The sequence below is a fragment of the Mus caroli genome, chromosome 6 (assembly GCF_900094665.2).
Source record: "Mus caroli chromosome 6, CAROLI_EIJ_v1.1, whole genome shotgun sequence".
Lineage (NCBI taxonomy): Eukaryota > Metazoa > Chordata > Mammalia > Rodentia > Muridae > Mus > Mus caroli.
In genome coordinates this window covers 144,054,885-144,075,134 of record NC_034575.1, presented here as the reverse complement: position 1 = coordinate 144,075,134, position 20,250 = coordinate 144,054,885, and the positions used below count along the sequence as shown (strand labels likewise).

The window sequence follows — 20,250 nt, the reverse complement described above, 5'->3', positions numbered from 1 at the left end:
GTTGTGGGTAGCTGGCGAGTGTCAGCCGACCCTGCGCCCTAGCTACCCCGGCGCTTTTCTGACCGGAGAGGCTTGTGGCCCTACTGAGGCCAGATTTCTGCCTCCCCAACCAAAGCTTGTCAAGCTTTCTAGTTGGGTCTTTTTAATACTCACCCAGTGTGTATCCTTGTCTGTTCTTTGGCTTAAAGATCTTTTGTTGTGATTCTTCTAGTGGACACGTGGAGCAGGAATGGAATGAACTGAGCAATACCCTTTGGGACTCTGTTGTCTAGACAAGGGTCTGAGGCTGTGTGGGTACCTGCTCCTCTCTTCCAGGGCTCTTTAAACCCAGCCTTGTAAGGAACCAGTGGCTTGTGCCTGAACAGGACAATCCTGTTTTCTACAGGTCCCATTGCTGGTCTATCAGAAAACTCCCAGAGGCAGTACTTGCTGTAGGGCACAGTCTGGGCATCTTCACAGAGACAGCCCACTGCCAACGTGTCTGCTATAGGGTTTCTGTGAGGATGAAAGAGCAGTTCCTTGGGAATTAGACCTGCTCTGTGTCCAGCAGGGGATACAGCATGTCTCTGTTGGACTTTGGAAGAAGAGGCCTCACTTTGTCTTGCTGATGCTTGGCTTATAGTTCCCCCTCCTCAGAGAGCTGGTCTTAGGCATGTCAGGGATACTGTGGGGGTGACCCTGACCACTTTTATTCCATCTATAACACATTGTACAATCTTGCAGCAACCTCAGACAATCTTACCGGGTGTGTTACTACTCAGCTCTGTGAATGCTTTGATGTACGGATGTCCTTCAGCACAGAAGAGAGGCAGAACTCATTGTACAGCACAGTCTGCTTTCAAGGTGTGGCAGGGCTGGAGCCAGAGGGTCCATCGACATTGACATCGAAGGCAGGCATTGCACCATTCCTAAGTTTCTAGAACAGACAGTTTTCCTTGCACGCTTTGTCTTGTTCCGGGGTCTGCTTGGTTTAACTCTGTGAGCGGGTATGTCTTTATTCTTTCTTAGAAAGCCCCTAGCTGTACACTAAAAAAAGCCACCATGGTCCCAGAAAATGGTAACTCGATTCATTAATGGATCCCAAATTGAACTCTAAAATTGGAACCTTCTAGATCAGCAGTTCCCAACCTGTGACCCTTTAATACAGTTCCTCATGTGGTAGTGATATCCAATCATAAATTTATTTCATTGCTACTTCATAACTGTAGTTTTTCACCTGTTAAGAATCATAATGTAAATATCTGTATTTTCCAATGGTCTCACATGACCATGGGTTGAGAACCACTGTTCTGGAGGCAACATCTCTCGTAGAATCTTAGGAAAGTCAACATATAAAGAACCTTAAATACCTGGTCAAACAAGCAGACCCATCAGGTTTACTCTCTGTTCCCCACTTGTTCACAAGCCATGCCTTGTGTCTCTCTTTATTAGAGTCTAGACCTTTATTTCTACCCTGTAAACTCAAGAAGAGAACTCTCTCCTTATATGGTTCTGGGATTGTGCCCAAGATAGAACATAAGAGAACTGCTGTGTCTGTCTGTCTGCCTGCTTCCATTGCTTCTGGGCTTCCAGGGTGGGTGGCCTTTTCAGGGGATACAAGGCATCAATTGGTACCGCCTACAGGAAGTTCTGTCATAAACCCAATTGTCACAAGGCCTGTTAAATCAAACCAAGAGACTCACAAACACACATACACGTGTGTGCACATGCACCCGCATGAAAACACACAAACATTCGTGTGCACACACACACACACACACACACACACACACACACACACACATTTCTGAGGAGGCAAATATAGCTCTCCAAAAATAAAAGATAAAAATAATAATGATAAAACCCATGTGGTTTTGGGTTTCTTCAAGGCTGTTCTAGGGCCTTCTGTGATGTTATCAATGTTGAACACCTTGTAGACACCCCCAACAATTCCAAGGGAGCTACAAAATTTACATTCAAACTTCATGAGGTGCCAGCCATCGCAATGAACAGCTGTGAGCTGGATCTCTGCCTTAAAGGTGGAATTTGGTTATAATTGTAGGAGTGATCTTATTTGTCTTTGAATCGTATGTTTTGTCAGTGGGATGGATAGACAAAGAAATGTGGGGTATTTTGTTTGATTTCCAGATTAAACGTTATCAAATATCTGTCAAAAATAATATCAAAGAAATCAAAAAAGTCATATTTTGGGGAAAGAGGTAAGGTTGGACCCGGAGTGCATTCTCTCAAGCAGAAGAAATGTGGGTCAGGGTTGAAGCAAGGCATCTGCTAGCTCTGGGGCTCACAGCCTCATGAACCTATTGTGGATCCTGGCTCAAGTCTTGAAACAGGAACACATCTTCCAGGGAGGCAGAAACTGTTACTCAAGCCTCCATGAGGGTCCAAATTAATGCTATATGCAAGGCCACATATACTGATACAGGGGATTTTAGTCCTCCTGTAGCCTGCCAGACATCTGCCTACGTAGCTGGCATTGCTCCATCACCTGGCAAAGGTCTATCATTCAGTTATCTGATGAGTGTGTGCAGGGCAGAGGTGAAAGGGCAGTCATCCTGAGTGCCAGCTAAACTGAAGTCAGACTGACTAGCAAAGACTGGCCATTAGTGTTTTTTCCATATAGTCTGTAGAAATGTGGGGAAGGGAAGGCAGACATTGCCATCAGAATTAGGGGTAAGGCTGGTTGGTTAATGGAGCCCCCCATTGTATTAAAGAGTGGTTATTTGTAGAGGCTTGGGACACAGATGGTGAGCAGAATGCTTTGCTGGCTAAACCACTCTATTGAGGGTCGACTCCTGAAACTGGTGGGTGGGGACAAGGAAGGATTTCACTGAACTATTTCCACTCCACAGTTGTGGGCACCTCATGATTCTACTTAGTGGGATCTGGAAACTTAAAAGCTAAGTGCCTCCTGCTTAGATTTTAGATGCTGGATCTCCACTAACAAATTCCAGTTTAGTCCCTCCCTGCCGCCTCTTTCTCTCTCTCCCTCCCTCCTTTCTCCTCCTCTCCCCATCCCTTCCCTCTCTATCTACCCCCACCCCCCATCCACATTTCTGCGTTGAGCAGGGCTCACTGTGTCTCTCTTCTGTGAAGAATGCCCTGCCCCAGCTTGTACACTGGTCTTGGGCTGATGCTGACCAGCTGGTTTATAATGATTGTGTAGTGTGTGAGTACAGTACTTACCCTGTGAGATCAGTTAGCCAAGTCTCTTCCAATATCCACCTAGAAGAAGTAGGTTTAGGTTGTGTAGCTGGTGAACGCTGCTGGAACACCATTTCAGTCCTTCACGGCTCTAAGTGTCACTGGGTTTGTGCTGTAAGCATGGCACCGTTCTCTACGGTAACATCCCACCTCCAGCCTGCCCAGGCCCTCCAGCCTGCCCAGTCCCGCTCAGCCCTGGGGTCTTGCATAAGTAACACTTCTGCACTTTGCAGTTTCCCAATATTTTGTCTTTGGAATAAATTTAGGGCTCTGTGGATTTGGTCACTGACCTGCATCTAACATTGTGTAGAATATAATGAACACTATCCGTTTCTGTTCTCTAGGGAGGAAAACCCTTGAAGCATAAAGATTTAAAGCATTTCCATAACAGTAATACTAATAAAACCAACAAAACCCAACTGTCCTTACACACCACATAGTTTGCATCCTTCTGATTCCCCCATCCCTGCCTGGGAACCATCCAGATGTTCTGTGGGCTGATGCTTTTGTTCAGCTTAGTTACTGACTGATTTTCTGAAATTAAAAAGGATTGTTTATTGGATTCTCCGGTGTCTCCTCCCTTTGTTGACTGCTGGAACTTTAAATTAAAATCATTATTCTTCATAACCCCTTTACAGAGTTGAGCGATTTTCTGTCTCTTCCCCTGGGTTGAACCAAAGCACGTAATATTTTTTTTGGTAATGTTTTGCCCAATATTACTTTTATTTTTTTCTTTTTGTTGGAGATGGGATTTGAACCGAGGACTGTGTGCATTCTAGACAAGTGCTCTGCCACTGGGGCTGGACCCCCAGCCCAAGGTTGCTTTTTAAACAGCAAGCCTGCTTCTCCCAAGGTTGTTGTCTCCCAGGCTTTGTCCGTTACTTTTAGTTGACAGAGTGTGCAAGAGGAGCGTTGCCAGTCGGAGCCATGCTCACACCTTACTACGAGTTTGTGGCACATGGGGTCTTCTTCCAGGTGAATATGGGCTCCACTTTCGTGGTTAGAAAAGGGAATCTGGCTTTTGTGAGATAGAGTCCCAGGTAGCCCAGGCTTAGCGCAAGCTCCTGATTTTGAATCCTAGATACCCCTGTTTCTATGGTGCTGAAATTATAGGATGCCCAGCATTGAAAAAAAGGAAATTTAATTACATTTCTAGAGTATGCTTCTTTTCTTCTTACCCATAATTCCTTTTTGATAGGAAGTAGAAACTATGTGGCCTCTGTCTCTGACTGAGCATTCCCAGGGAGCTGGCTATCTGCTCTACCAGTCTTCCACACTAGTCTCCCCATCCAGGCAGTGCTAGTTGCTGGTCTCTTCCTGGCCTCAGGAATGCACTTTTCAGGCATTGTCTGGTTGATTGTGTCTCACCTCTCCGCGATCTCTCTGCCTAGAGTGGAGGCTGTGCTGTCCTCCTCTTCACGGCCTCTCTCTCGGTGGTAGCTGGTGGTGTAGCTCCAATCCTCCTTGCTCTCAAAGCCTGAAGGCTTTCCACAGCAGTCTCTTCTAACCTTTGTGAGCACAGTCACTTTGAGGGGAGCACGGAGAGCTGTATTTAGGAAGAATGGGAACACACCACAGAGCGGAATGCAGAATTGTAATGAGGAGTACTTGTGAGTACTTGGCAGTGTTACTGCAGCGGGGGATGGGTGACTCTTCCACCCAAGGCCACCACATGAGACCTTGAGATCTGCTCTGACTGAGTTGGCCTCAGCCTGACTACATGTTTAATGAGCTGAGAGTCAGCAGATGGTTGAGGCTGCCCACATGTCAGAGACAAATGGGCAGGAGGCAGGGAGACAGGATTCTGAGATCCATGAATCAAAAGTTCAGTTCTTTGCGACACAGGAGGGGCATTCTGGGAGGATGGTGAGGGTGGGAACAGTGTTGTTTACAGGGTTTTCATGCTTGGCGAATGGCAGAGGAGATTACTACAGGGTGGGGCGGGGGTGGGGCTGCAAACAATGTTTGCCAGGAAAGAAGCAAAGGAGGAAATGCAAAACTGAGGAGGGGAGCTGGCTTCAAGCTGACCACACCCTTCTTTGGCACACAGTCTTCCTTCAGAGTCCTTTGACTGACAGGGAGAGCATCTGCCTATGTGTCTCTATTAGTTTTCCTGAGCTTAGACCCTGGTCCGCACTAACTGGGAGCCTGGCACTGCCAACAGGCAGGAGGTCGGCGCGTTTCTGATCCAGCTTGAACCTGACATTGATCCCAAATGTAAGAAGAAGGGACCTTCTATTTCTCTCAGAGGCTCTCACAGTAGGGCTAGTGTAGGCACATAGTGAGCCTCAGCAGACAGTCTATGTGTGAGAGTGCTAATGGGTACTTTTGTACGGTGATTCCAATAGGTGATATTTACCATGTGCACATGCCCTGGGTTTCTTTCTTAATGCGAAATATCAGATAATGATAATGATAATTATTTATTTATTTATTTTTGGCATCTCAGTAACTCGAAGTATTACTTTTAATTTGATTTGTATTTCTTTCCTCATTGTCCCGCACACACTTGCTCTGTTCCCAGTTTGACTCCTGAGGATGTCATGGTAACCTAGCAGCGCATCCTGGGGTTAAGTGAGCCTTGTCTTCCTTCCCTCAGCTGTCTCTCGCTGCAGTGATGTGGTTGCTTTTTCATTCACCATTCTCTTACAGGTGATAGATTTATGCTTTGTGTCCTTGACTGTTTCCCCTCCTATAGGAGATGGAAGCCTACAGTCTGCCTGCAGCACACATGGTTCATATAGCAGCAGTAGGATGCACGGCAGCCTTTACACTAGCTTTCCCTCATGGGTGCACAGCAATGCCACTTACCTTGTAACGTGGTCTTCATGAGGTTGTACTAATGAGCATGGCTCATTCAAGCTGAGAAACTTCTGATGCAACAATAAAAAGGGCACAAAATTAACATCTGGGACAGATGTTTGATAAAATAACTGCAAATTATATTTTTTTTTTTATTATAAAAGTAGTATGTCTCTGACAAACTTAGAATACACCTTGGTGTTCATTTCAGGAATCCAACCTCTTGAGCCCGGTGCAGGATGGCGCGAAGACACCTCAGATCGACAGCAACAAGGGCAACAACTACCGGATCGTCAAGGAGGTTGGCAGATGAAACCGCTTCCTCTGTGCGCATAGGCACACGGAGACTGCTTTTGCTTAACCTGTGTGACACGGAGCTATGTTTAATGTGACGCTTCATCTTTCCAAAGATCTTGATTAGGCTGAGTAAGCTCTGTGTGCAGAACAAGAAATGCCGTAATCAACACCAACGGTTGCTGAAAAACATGGGGGCTCACTCTGTGGTGCTGGACCTTCTGGAGATCCCTTATGAGAAGGTTCGCCCTGGTTTACTCTCTCTCTTTCTTCAATTCAGTATCACTTAAAACGTATCACCAAGTCGTGAAGAATTTCCTCCCCCCTTAATTGTTTAAGAGGGATCCTTAGACATCCTGGGTGTCTCAAACACCCAGCACCCTCGAGTTCCTTCGCGTATTTCCTACGCACAAGGGCATGCTCTTACACCACCCTGATCAGCATTGCAAACTAGGAAAGTATGACAAACTCTCACACACCATGAAGGTTTTTCCCATGGTCCCTGCCATGTCCTGTTGACACAAGTTCCTGCTTCAGAAGCAGATAGACTCATGACTTGGTTGTACTGTGTGCTTCTCTCTCAGTCCTGAACTCTCTTAGATTGCCAGTTAGAAGAGAGTCCTCCCGCTCCTACCATGCTTTGCTTCAGTTTCCTGTCTTCAGTGGGAATCTGGAAGGATGCTAAGTTCTGTGTCGAGCTTCCTAGCAGGCACACGCAACTCTGATTTGCTCTAATGCTCGTGATGTGCTGTCTGCTGGCTTCTCCACAGTGAGGACCTCTCCCTCCCTTTGCAACGGATAACTGTCCTGTGTAGAGGTTCTTTTGAAGATACACCATCTTTCCTCTGACTTTTAATTCACATTTTTGCTAGCATAGGTATTGGTGGGTAATCAGGAAGTTTGGGAGAAAGAAGGAGATGGTCTGTATATAACAAGGGGAGGGTGGGAAGCGTGGAACAGACAGACGGGAAAAGGGAAGAGAAGGTGAGAAATTTCTAGAACACAGGAAAGAGGGGGCAGGGCAGATGGAGGAAGTGCAGAGACATGGAGGTCGTGAGGAGAGACGAGCCATGGAGGAAAGCACCCATGGCGGAGGGAGAAGTGAATGCTGTGTGGACCTGTGGAGGATGGGGCCTGTGGAGGGAGGGGTGCTTGCTGTGTGGACCTGCTCTCTTGGGGTTACATGCTGCCCTTTGACCCTCAGACCGACGAGAAGATGAACGAGGTGATGGACTTAGCCCACACCTTCCTGCAGAACTTCTGTCGTGGGAATCCGCAGAACCAAGTTCTCCTTCACAAGCATCTCAATCTGTTCCTAACTCCTGGCGTGAGTACCCGGTGGTCCCTGACACTTACAGCAGAGTGTGCGTCAGATTCACACAGTGCGAATAGAGTTTTACTGACCTTTGTACGTCGTTGTTTCCCTCTTATTGCGATTCACTCCATAAAACCGAGTGTTTCCATTTGAGGAGACTCTTTAAATAATTTTAAAATTTAAGACAAATTTCTATATGTCAGTGGCAGCCTCGTTTATACTATGTAATTTAATGTTAGAATCAGCATGTGAGAACAGATAACTAATTTGATAATACCATGATGACGAAGGTAAATATGGGAGCTGGGGTATAGGTCAGTGGTAGACAGCTTGCCTAGTATGTGTGGGACCAGCACACACCACCCCAGCACAGACCACCCCAAACAAGCATGCAAGAGCTAAATGCAGAATATTCAAAGGCCGCATTAACAATGGCCTGTTAAGAGTGCATCGGCAGATCCCGGGGCTGAGTAGGAGCATTCACTCTGGACATGTGAGGACCTGAGTTCAGATTCCCCGTTCCCAGGAGTGGCCGTAAGTGCCTGCAATATCAGTGCTGTATGGCAGAGAAGGCAAGAGGATCCCAGGAGCCAGTGTAACTGGAATAAGATTTAGTTTCAGTGAGAAACTCTGCCTCAAGGGAATAACACGGAGAACAATAGAGGGGCACACCAATCCTGCTCTGGTTTCTGCACATATATGTATAACACATGCATGCATACAACACACATGCATATATCACATGCACACAGAATGATAAAAATAAAAGTTTATTAAATGATCTTAAGAAGGAGTCAAGTTGACATAATGAATAAAGTGTCCTCAAGGACACTTGGTGACTTCCGCTCTCCAGCTGAGTCCCATAGTGAGGCTGATTTCTTCCAGTGGCTGCATCCCACAGAAGACAGGCATTGGTAACTCCTGGTGGCTTCATGTAAAACATGAAGCCAATTGTAGGCGGGGAACTTATGCACTGTAGAGTAGACAGGTGATCTTGTCCTGGTCACAAAGGTGCGCTCCTCTGCTCAGCTCCTGGAGGCAGAAACCATGCGGCACATCTTCATGAACAATTATCACCTGTGCAACGAGATCAGCGAGAGGGTGGTCCAGCACTTCGTGCACTGCATTGAGACACATGGCCGCCACGTGGAGTACCTGAGGTTCCTGCAGACGATCGTGAAAGCAGATGGCAAATACGTGAAGAAATGCCAGGACATGGTCATGACGGAGGTGAGTTCTCAGTCTGGGTCTCACCAGCTTCGCAGAGGTTGTGCTCACACCCGTGGTGCGGGGTGGGAGGGCAAAGACTACCAACCTGTGCTAGGGAGAGTCTTGCTTTCATAATGGCTACGTAGCACTAGTAAGGTTTACCCTACTGCAGTGAAGTGCCTTATGACAACCTGCCCTACTTTAGAAGAGGTTGATGTTGTGGGCAAACTGAGCTGCTGACCAGGCACAATCGTGCTTTTTCTGAGAACTGGTAACCAGATGCCAGCTGGCAGCCTGTGCCCCAAAGCATCTTCTTCCAGAAGATCACGTTGGTCTGTGGAGATTTCCATTGCCATGTGCCTTCCAGTTAGCTATAAGAGCTCTCTCCATGTTGATTCCATGGACCACCTAGAAACCTTAAAAATTAATCCCGCATAAGGCCTTGAGCTTTTACATGTGAATTATTGTAAAGAAACAATGAAGAGAACATTGTAAAGTTATAAAATCCACCCTTAAGGAAGCCTGGACTGGAGCTGGGGGGATGGCTCAGTCCATACAGTGCTTGCTGCCCAAGTATGAGGTCCTAAGTTTGAGTTCCAGCACTCATGCACGAGCAGGGCCCAATGACATGTTCCTGTGACCCCAGTGCTGGGGAGGCAAAGACAGGATCATCCTGGGGCTTGCTGGGCATCCTTTCTCATTGAATCTAGGAGCTCCAGGTTAGTGAGAGACCTTATCTCAAAAAGTAAGGTGGGCAGTGATTGCATATGAGGCTGTGTCCAGCCTCTACGTGTACACAAGTGTACACATCCCTGCACACACACACATTAGCACAAACATGGACACGCACATAAGCCACAGTTAGCTCATATTAATTCTTCATTACCTAAAAATATGTGGGAACTAATTTGACTTTAGAATCGGAATATCACAGTAAAGATCAGATAGAGAAAGGAATGCATAGGCTCTTCCTATGGCTTTCCTATCAAAGGGAATGCTTCTGTGTATAAGGAAATATTTGTAGTAGTATATTAATACATAACCATATGTGGGCACATACATTTCTTTGCAACAGGGCTGTCAAAGTAAGCCAATCAGTTAATTGACTTATTGATTTAAATGTTACCAATTTAAGTACAATAACTAAGTTCAAATTTATAAATCATTTGTAACCTGACCAAATATCTCATATCAGGTATCAGTAATAGATAATAGATAACAGCATGGCAAACGAAATTTGCTACTGTCTTGAGTCCTCCACTAAAAGCACACAGTAAATTAGGAGAGGAAGTCATGTCCTAAGCGTCCTCACCTGATCATTTTCCTGGCCATTTCAGTGCTCTGTTCTATTCCCCGATGCTTTCCCACTAAGTGAGGAGCTTTCTAGATTTTTGTTATGTTGTATGTACTTGAAACAATGTACAACTGATTACTTATACATTAATTACAAATGAGGTGAATCCTTTCACATTTTATTGTTCACTTTTTATGATTCGTTATATTGTTAATGAGTATATGCATGTGAGCACACTGCCTGCAAAGGCCAGAAGAGGGCGATAGATCTTATAGTCCTCTGCAGGAACAGGGCGTGCTCTAAACTGCTAAGTCATCTCTCAGTCCCTCACCTCTCCAGTTGAGTGAGAATAATCTGAGGGCCTCAGATGCTTGCTTTCCTGGTGCTAGGATCACTGGTGTGCACCACCAGGCCTGGCTCTGTGTTGTTTGATTCTTATCCCATCTGTGGCTCTTATGGCTCCCGCCTGGTTTCAGCAGCACTGATAGCTGGTCACTTGGCATGTTGTTTTGACCTTTCCCTCCTCCTGCCTTAATGAAGTCCTGCTTTTGCAATATCTTCTGTGGCTGTCTGCAGGCAGATCAAGCCTTTAGAAACGTGCTACGTAGAGTCTCCTCTCTTCCTTTCAGTTGATCAACGGGGGCGAGGATGTGCTGATTTTCTACAACGACAGAGCTTCATTTCCCATCCTCCTCAACATGATGTGCTCCGAGAGAGCCCGTGGGGACGAGAGCGGCCCCCTCGCCTACCACATCACTCTTGTGGAGTTGCTGGCAGCGTGCACCGAAGGCAAGAATGTCTACACAGAAATCAAGTGCAATTCTCTCTTGCCTCTGGATGACATAGTGAGAGTGGTGACCCACGATGACTGCATTCCTGAGGTCAGCCAACAGACAGACACTCACCATCTGTACACTGCGAGTTCATTTTGTAAGGTTCATCTGAATGTCAGACATCTCCTACAGTAATTTTTACGATGACATCGACTATTTAGTAGAGGACTTAACTGCACTTAGCCATGCAATCTATAAAAAGAACACAAAAGTTTCTAGATTTTATTTGCGCAGAGGGAAGACAGTCCCCTTGACTGTCTTCTAGTGTCTTAACGTCTGCACGTGGCAGTGGGCTTCCGGGGGAAGGTTCACTTGTAGTTTTTGAGATGGAAACAGCTGGCTCACTGGTGACTCACAGTGATTGATTAGCAAGCCTGGGCTGGTGCAGCAGGGTTTCGTTAGATGCCACGGCTTCATCTTGCTGCACAGAATGATTGTCTCTGTGAGAACATGCTCGTAGCTTCTCTCAGCCTCTCTTCTACCTCAGCTTTCATGATGGGGGCAAAATACCTCATGAGACGATGGTTATCCGTGAGGCTTTCCAGAGTACACAGTGCAATGATTTCTTTCTTTTCTGCCACTATGGTATGTTATGACGAAGTTCATACATGTGTGTTATCCTTGAAAAGACATTAAACTAAGAGGAGTCAGGGATGTCTCAGCCCCTACTCAAGTAGCCCTGGTGTATGCTGCACAGTAATGAACCTGAAGGGATATTTTTCTGGAATGTTAGCACCTCGGGGTCCTTCATGCCTTGGTGGGGCTGAGATGAAATGCACATGGGTGTGGTGGAGGAGAGGAGATCCAGAGGCCTAGCCCTTATCTGAGGTCCTCGTCTTGGCCATATCTGAGCCATATTTGAGTTCCTGTAAGGGCTCTGTTCTACCTCACAGCTCCAACGAGGGTCTGATAGGTTGAAACTTTACTTCCTCAGAGGTCAGTTCTCTGCTATGCAGATATGGCCATCCACATCTCTCGTGGAAAGCAAGCTGTGTGTCTTGTCTTAACTCTCATGCCTTTCCCAAAGAGGACCAGCTGGGAGGGTAACAGCTAGGTGTACTTTCAGTCACCACGGGAGTATCTGAGGCAGAGCAAGCTTGTGTCCAGTGAATTCTGCAACGAGTCGGGATCCTTACACACTGTTTCCTAGTTGTGTCACTGGGTGCAACAGTCACTTAACATTTCCAGCTGTCAATTCCCACACTTTTAAAGTCAAGTTATCATCTCCTGCCTCCTAGGGCTATTAAAGGATTATGTTTAATAAGGTGAGGCACAGGAAAGGCTGAAGGGTTTCGTGCATGGTGAGCTTGGAGAAAGGACTAACTGGTGTCGAGATGCTCTGGGCATGTCTCAGCTCTTCTGTGACCAGACTTGATGTGGGTACCATTGAGGACCCTTTTCTAGACCTATGTGGCATAGTAGGAAGCCCTACAGCAGGAGAGCTGACCCCTGTTCCTTAGGGCTCTGAGTCCCTCTGGGATGATTGACATGATTTGTTTATATATACAGCCCTTCCTTTTGAGGTCTTCCTAGTGTCTCAAGGATGAGCAAAGCTCTTACTTTTCACAGGAATCTCTGAGAGTAGGGGAATGGAATGCTAGAACACAGGCTCCCCCGGGCCAGGGTGGAATAATTGTCAAAGAGAAGAAACACGGAACCCCACATATACAAAACAAACTGTCATCCATGACAGGAACTGGATATACACAGATGGTATTTAGTGGTGTAGAACAGAAGGCAACCAGTGAGAGGTTGAACTTGCTTTTGTGTTTGAAACTTGCACAGGTCAAAATCGCGTACGTGAACTTTGTCAACCATTGTTACGTTGACACTGAAGTGGAGATGAAGGAGATCTATACAAGTAACCACATTTGGAAGTTATTTGAGAATTTCTTGGTGGATATGGCGAGGGTAAGTTAAAGACTCTTCAGGTGCGGGTAAGGTCATCAGTATTGATTGGTGTGGACTTTGATAGATGCCTCTGATGTTTGATCATCTGGACTGTTTCCTTACATCTTCACTGGATTCCAGTAAATGCATAGTTAAGAGTGTTCCCGTTTTTACATCATTTTTGTGCGACCAGTTAGAAGTCACCATGCCCTTTCTTAGGTGAATCACAGCTAGGGAAGCGATCCCACTTCTCCCACATTTAGTACATACTATTTATGTTTGTGGCCAGTGACCTGTGGGAACCTTGGCTCTGACCAGCTGCAGCCAACTCCCGAGTCCTTGAAGCAAAGGATAATTTCTGGGCTGGTGACTGAGCTTAAAGTTGCATGTGCAGGGAGATGTGAAAGCAATTACAGATCTGCAGCTGCGGGGTTGCCTGGCGCCTCTAACTGGAGATAAGCTTGAGAAAGACCAAGGTCATATCCCCAGCAGCACAGGTTATAAAGCCAAAATGGATTTTATGTTTTTAAAACCAAAGAAAGCTGGAGATAACTGCCTGACCCAGCTACCCCTGGAAATGCTCCTTTCACTTCTGAATTCAGAAGCTACTCCTGCTTGGTTTTACCGACTTTGCCTAAGTGGGTGATTCGTGTTATTTATTATATAAAGTGTTATTTATTACGTAAAGGCTGCTGGAGACTTCCTAGAATCCCTGGCTGTCTGCTCTGACTCTCACACTGAGGCTAGGCTGACTGCAGACTCCTTTGTTTTTTCTTGGGTTCTTTGTCCTACAAAGCAGGGCTCTTCTCCAGATGAACATGAAATATGCCTCTCTTATGAGGAGGAAGCCTAGGAGCAGACCCCTCCTTCCTCCAGAAAGGTGGAGGAGCCACTGAAAACTTTCACATGCTGGTTACAAAACAACCAAGGTGGCCTGGCCTTCCAGGACAGCTCTCCACTCAGCTTGCTAGGCCCTGCTTTCCAGAGTTTGAGTCAGCACTTAGGAGATAAGATATTCGAAACAAGCCTTAAGTGACAACTGTTAGTCCTGGGGCTGCCCCAGAGAGCCACTGTTATAGGTATGGCAGCTAAGAGCAGAACTTTCAATGGAGTTACTCAGACCAGGACTCAGGCACAGACTGTCTTTCTCCCACTGGCTTGCTTATATTGGGAAAAGTACTGTAACCATTCTGCCCCCCTGAGTTTCCTTACAATAAGTACATTTTCCCAGGATGGAGCTGGTGTGGTAATAGACATGTACTCTTAGTACATGCTGTTCTTTGCATAGGGCTTGGTGACATTATGTCATCACCAGGATTACCACAGGGCCACAAGAAGCCTTTTGGGAAATTTTAGGAGCTTTGCCGAGATCTAAGTGACAATAGGACATTGAGAGTGGGAAAAGAGACTCTACACAGGCAAGAGACATGCTTTGCTTATGAAGCCAGATGGACATTAAGTTGGGCAGGCATGAAGCTGCACAAAATGAAGCCAGGCATGGCAATTACAAGATACGTGTGACGCCAGGCATGCATATATCAAGGAATGCATGAAGCCAGATATGCATGTATCAAGACATGCATGAAGTCAGGCATGCATGAAGCCAGGCATGCATGTATCAAGACATGCATGAAGTCAGGCATGCATGAAACCAGATATGCATGTATCAATACATGCATGAAGTCAGGCATGCATGAAGCCAGGCATGCATGAAACCAGATATGCATGCATCAAGCCATGCATGAAGCCAGGCACGTATGAAGCCAGATATGCATGTATTGAGGCATGCATGAAGTCAGGCATGCATGAAGCTATATATGCATGTATCAAGACAGGTATGAAGTCAGGCATGCATGAAGCCAGGCATGCATGAAACCAGACATGCATGTATCAAAGTATGCATAGAGCCAGGCATGCATGAAGCCAGATATGCATGTATTAAGGCATGCATGAAGCCAGATATGCATGTATCAAGGCATGCATGAAGTCAGGCATGCATGAAACCAGGTATGTGTAATGCAGACCTTCTGGGTACTGGAATGTGAAGGAAGCCAGCTGTGTGTGAAGCTGGTCATGAATTAAGCTGGACTGTGAACATGCATGAAACCAGATATCTTAGTTATGGTTTTTACTGCTGTAAAGAGGAACATGATCACAGCAACTCTTATAAAGGAAAACATTTCATTGAAACTAGCTTATAGTTCAGTTTAGGGGATTAATCAGACCAGGAAGCATGGCAATGTACAGGCAGACATGGTGCTGGAGAGGCAGCTGAGAGTTCTACATCCAGATCAGCAGGCAGCAGGAAGAGAGAGACGTTGGGCCTGGCTTGAGCATTTGAGACCTCAAAGCTGATCACTAAGTGACATACTTCCTCCAGTAAGGCCATACCTCCTCCAATTAGTGCCACTCCCTCGGATCCTATGGAGGCCACGCTCATTCAAACTACCATACCAGGTATGCACAAAGCCAGACCTGCATGAATTCAGATACTGTGAAGTCTGCATGCACACATGAGTTGATTTAAACTGCTGCGAAGGAAAGGAGTCAGACTCAGGAGCGAACAGCAAACTTGTAAAGCCCTGGAGAACTGATTGATGCCAGAGAGGAATGAGGAAGAGCTAGAGATGAGTTTTTCTCTAAGTTGGGTTGAGGGCACCCAACACTGCAGGGGTACAGGAGGAGAGTGGTTAGAGCAACCTCAGATCCAGTTCTTAGTGTTAGCATCTACTCGGATATTTCTCATAACGATGTCCTAACTGTGTTTGACATCCTTTGGTTTTATTTCTGCACAACTTATTTAAAGATTCCTACTTCAACTCAATGTTTTTCTTCATTATAGTTTCTGCCTTGATTTTACTTGAGCAGCTATGTGGGGGCAAGTTCAGCGAAGCAAAGACATAGTGTATAGCAGGAGTCGTATGTCCTCTTTGCCAGGCCCACTTTGAAATTATAAAATCATGAGCCTCAGGGAACTTCAGGATGGACTCATAATTTTTGCTCCTGGAGTCCAGAGACAGTTTGCCCCCTGTCTCTCCTGCTTGTTACAGAATGGGAAAGAAAGCTCCCACTCCCACCCACAGCAACTTCTCCATTGTAGCCCTTGAGTCTCCCAACATTTTACTTGGGTCTCATACAGGTCCACTTTGGAGCCATGTCTGGTTTGCTGTTTCCACATCTTTTGGACTCCCTCTGTTTGGCCTGAGCCTACACAGTTGTATTTTTGTAGAAATTTGGAGAACAGTTTCTCTAAAAGACAAATGAAGTCTCAACACTAGCAGCTGCATAGTGTCTGCTCCCTCCCTCTGTGGTCATTGCTGTCTGCCAGCTCTTGGGATTCTCAAAAATCCCCCATGGAGTCTCCTGCAGTTTGTAGCTTCCATTTTCCTCTTCATGGCTTTTACCCCTTATAAGGCACAAAGACCCAGTGAGATGGCTCACTGGGTAAAGGTACTTGCTGCCAAGCCTGATAATCTGAATTTGTTCCCCAGAACACACACGGATGCAGAGACCAGATTCCAGAAAGTTGTTTAATAAATTTAAAAGTAATTTTTAAAAGACACACAGAAAATCTTTCCGGAAAAACAGCTCTTAATCAGTGGTGCTACATTGTTTCATGCGATTATCCTGTTAATGAGCCCTGTTACATTGTTTCAGGTGATTATCCCTGTTCTGCTGTCCTGACAGAGACCAGACCCATGAGCTATAATACAGCACACTGGGCAGTGGCTAAGCTATTAGACCCAGGATAGTTGTTGCCGTCTTTCAGGCCATTAATGACATCCCACTTTGATCTATGTCCTAATGCAGCTAAAATTGGTGCTTGTGGGGCAGAAAAGCTTTTCTTCGTTTTGATAACTGATTGTTGTTGCAGTCAGGGGGCTTGGGCCATTATCAGAAAGTACCTGGAAGGGATGGAAGATGATCAATGCTGGTCTGAGACTACAGGTTCAGTTTCTGAAGATGTTCCCAATTCTTCCATCACTTTCAAAACCTTACAGCGACCAGCTGTACTCTGAGTAATGTTCTGACAGAACAAAATTAGACCAAGAAATAATTTAGGATGTTTGCCCACTCAGTGTCCCATCAGTCACGGCTTAACAAGACAGCAAGAGACTTTGTTTACAGATAGATCACTCTGGCCATTCCTCTGTTCCCTTTCCTACCAAATAGAAAGAAGGAGATGAGGTAGAATTGATATCTTCTCTAAATCATGCTTTCCCCTTGTTTTTGTTAGGGAGGATTAAGCAAATGTACTGTGATTATTGATTTCTTTAAAAGTTGAATTAGTTACTAATAAGAGTCATTTGAAAGTATTATTTATAGGTGGCCCAAGAAGCCAGCATGGCAGGGCACTGAAGCAGCATCTGCTGTAGCTTTTATCCTGTGTGGTACCTTTCCCTTAGTTTTATTGATCTCTCTAACTTTTATGCTGAATTATAATGATGGTGCATGCCTGGGCCGGAGGCTTATTATTGGACTGTTCTTAATGATCCAGAGGTGGTTCCTCTCCCATATCATGTGCTCTGCGCTTTATATCATTGGCGGTATCTATTCTAGTTCATCAGCTCACCCCTGTACCTGCCCCCTTGTGTGTGCTCGTACATAGGTACCTGTTAACTTGTGCACAGTACAATTGTGTGCAGGTGAAAGTGCATGCATGCATGTATGGAGGTTAGAGGTCAACGTGGGGTGTCATTCTTCAGAAGACCTTCCGTCTTAGATTTTGAGACACGGTCTCTCTCAGTCTGGCCACAGACCCAGCTCTGCTCGCAGGCTGGCTAGAGAGTGCCATGCACCCACCTGTGTCTGCATCCCCAACACTGCCTTCACATGTGCATGCTAACATACCAAGATGCTTTTTTTTTTTCTTTCTCTTTTTTAGTAAAATGTATTATGGAGCTTGAACGGGGGTCTTTATGCTTGGAAGGCCTGTACTTTACTAACTGAGCCATCTTTCCAACTCCTTAAATCCTTCCTTTGTGTCCCCAGGGCAATTCAGTCTGCCTGTCTCTCTCATTGTCTCTCTCTCTCCCCCTGCCTCTTTTGGCCATTCCTCAGATGCTTGGCTGATCCCTCCTTATCTTCCCAACTTCCGGATACTGAGGTATGGCAAACCTCATGCTTGATCCCTCCACTGTCTACAAGCATTTGCTTGCTGGGATCAGCAGCTCTCAGATCTGCCCCAGATTAATTGAAGCCTGGGCCCTTCTCTGACATCTACTGTTGAATCTAGGTGTTTACATGACATCTCCGTTTAGCTGTCTGGTTTCAAACTCTTTGTTTTTGCTCCGCTTCAGACCTGCCCTTCCCGAGTTGTAGGCTCCTTGGCAAATGGCTACTCTGGAACTTGCTCTCTGCACCCTGCAAGGCAGAATCTTGGTGCCATTTGCAAATACGACTTTGTACCCCCTAAATCAGATCCTTCTCCAAATACTGCAGGTTCTAAAATAGCATACATTTGACTAGTTCTGAACTCTTATGCCATAATTGTCCACATCTGGAGAGAGAGGAGGAGATGGGGTTATGTGAGGGTTGGGTCAGGCCACCCTCCTTTGCTTAGACAGCCCAGCAACTTACTGCCTTTCTGCGAATTCTCTTCCTTCTCTGTGACCTCCTAATGACCTAGTCTCCCCACAGCTGGCTCTCTGTCCTGTTCACAGCGGTCTCCATGGTGTGTCTAATGACGCTCCCATCTTAACACCTTTGCCTTCTCCTGGGAGGCTTGGCTCCAAGTCTTTTCTTTCTCTTTGGTCAGATCTTGTTAATTTTATTTTTCTCTCTATGGGGCAATGTCTGGTATAAACAGCTGAAAGGATTTGTTTGAGCTCGAAGCTCTGGCAGTTCACCCATTACACTTGGGAGGGCTTGTGGAGGAGAAGGCTGTTCACCTTATTGTAGAGAGGAAGCAGAGAAAGGACAGAAAACACTCCCGAGTGACATACTTCCTCCAGTCAGGCTCTGCTTCCTGATGTTACCTGATGTCACCTGATGTCATAGGTAGAGTGGTCTGAAGTATAAGCTTTCATCCCGTAAGGTTGAAATGGGTGATCAGCTAGGAAGGGAGTGTCCCAAAGCAAGACTGAAGCACATCTGGGCAAGCATGAATCCTGTAGCCATGTAACTGGTTCAGGGCATGTGGCAGTGTGCTGCGGATTCCCAGGGCAGGTGACCTCTTGCACGCGCGCCCAACTCGACCAGCAAGAACGACGCTGCAACAGGATCCTTCTGCACACGTTTATTGGGAGAGCTTGATTGTAGAGGCGAATAGACCCCGAGCCCAGCACTGGTGCTGCTTTATATAGGCCTAGGAGAGGCGTGTCTCACACCCGGATTGGTTGTGCTTGGTTGATGCTTACCATCCATTTGCATGCCTACATCTGATTGGTTAATTTCTCTCTCATCTGATTGGTTAACTTCTCTCTCATCTGATTGGTCAACTTTTCTCTCATCTGATTGGTCAACTTCTCTCTCATCTGATTGGTCAATTTTGGTTAATTCTCAAAACCTCATCTTGGCAAAAAATCTTTCCTGCCTATGTATGTGTGGTGGCCAGCAGAAGCCTGTGCCACTCTGCAACGGCACATGTGGCTTCCCACAGTGACCCCTCCCATGGAGCCTTGCCATTTCATCCCATGTGTCTTCTCTCTCCTGTTCAACAGATGAACCTGGTGTTGCTAACATCCCTGGGTTTCTAGAGAAGCTTTGGGTTCATCCTCACAGCTGCCTGCAGGGGTCATTCTGTCAGACAGCATGGCCTAACTTCCCCGCATTTCTTTGGAAATCTGGTAGAAGGCTACACAGCTTTGTAACTTGTGCATGCTTCATGCTTACAAATCAGCACCGCATGGTTGAGGTCAGGGCCTGCCACCGGCTTGAGCAATACCCAGGGCCCGTGGATTGTGAGTACATTTGTCTCTAGGGCCTTGGTGTCTGAGTGTGGTAAAGCTGAGTGTGCAACTGTATAGATCAGGAGTTGTAGCACCACTCTCATCCTAAGGAAGTCTTGTAAATATTGTATATATTTATAACCCCTGAGTCGGTGATGGATGGTTCTCTTTGATTTCCTGACATCCCTCAAGATAGTGTTGTCCCCGTGCAAAGCACAGAGCATTAAAAAAAAGATCCTATTACACTGTTCTCCCTGTTGCTGTGTGAAATCTCTGACAAAAGCAATGTAGGGTACAATGCTTTTTATGTTCTACAGTCTCAGACTCCTTGGCCGGGAAGGAGTGGCTGTGACTGGGAAGGCGTGGCCACAGCTGAGAAAGCATGGCCATGGCTGGGAAGACAAGAAAGCGCCAAGTCTTAACCTCTATGACAACATTTCTCAGCCTGTTATCTCAACCCCTTTGGGGCTGCATATCAGATATTTTACATATTTACATTACAGTTCTTATGGTGGGCGGTGG

At 46.1% G+C, this 20,250-nt stretch overlaps 1 protein-coding gene across 1 annotated transcript in view; it reads left to right on the top strand.

Annotated features, from left to right (window-relative positions):
- The window catches only part of Itpr2 (inositol 1,4,5-trisphosphate receptor type 2), a 394,656-nt gene that overhangs the window by 161,852 nt on the left and 212,554 nt on the right, over positions 1-20,250 (top strand). Inside the window, exons 27-32 of the mRNA XM_029478274.1 lie at positions 6,215-6,304; positions 6,414-6,539; positions 7,502-7,624; positions 8,642-8,842; positions 10,745-10,996; positions 12,734-12,859. Of these exons, the coding sequence (XP_029334134.1) occupies positions 6,215-6,304; positions 6,414-6,539; positions 7,502-7,624; positions 8,642-8,842; positions 10,745-10,996; positions 12,734-12,859 (918 nt within the window). The remainder of the gene's footprint in view (positions 1-6,214; positions 6,305-6,413; positions 6,540-7,501; positions 7,625-8,641; positions 8,843-10,744; positions 10,997-12,733; positions 12,860-20,250) is intronic.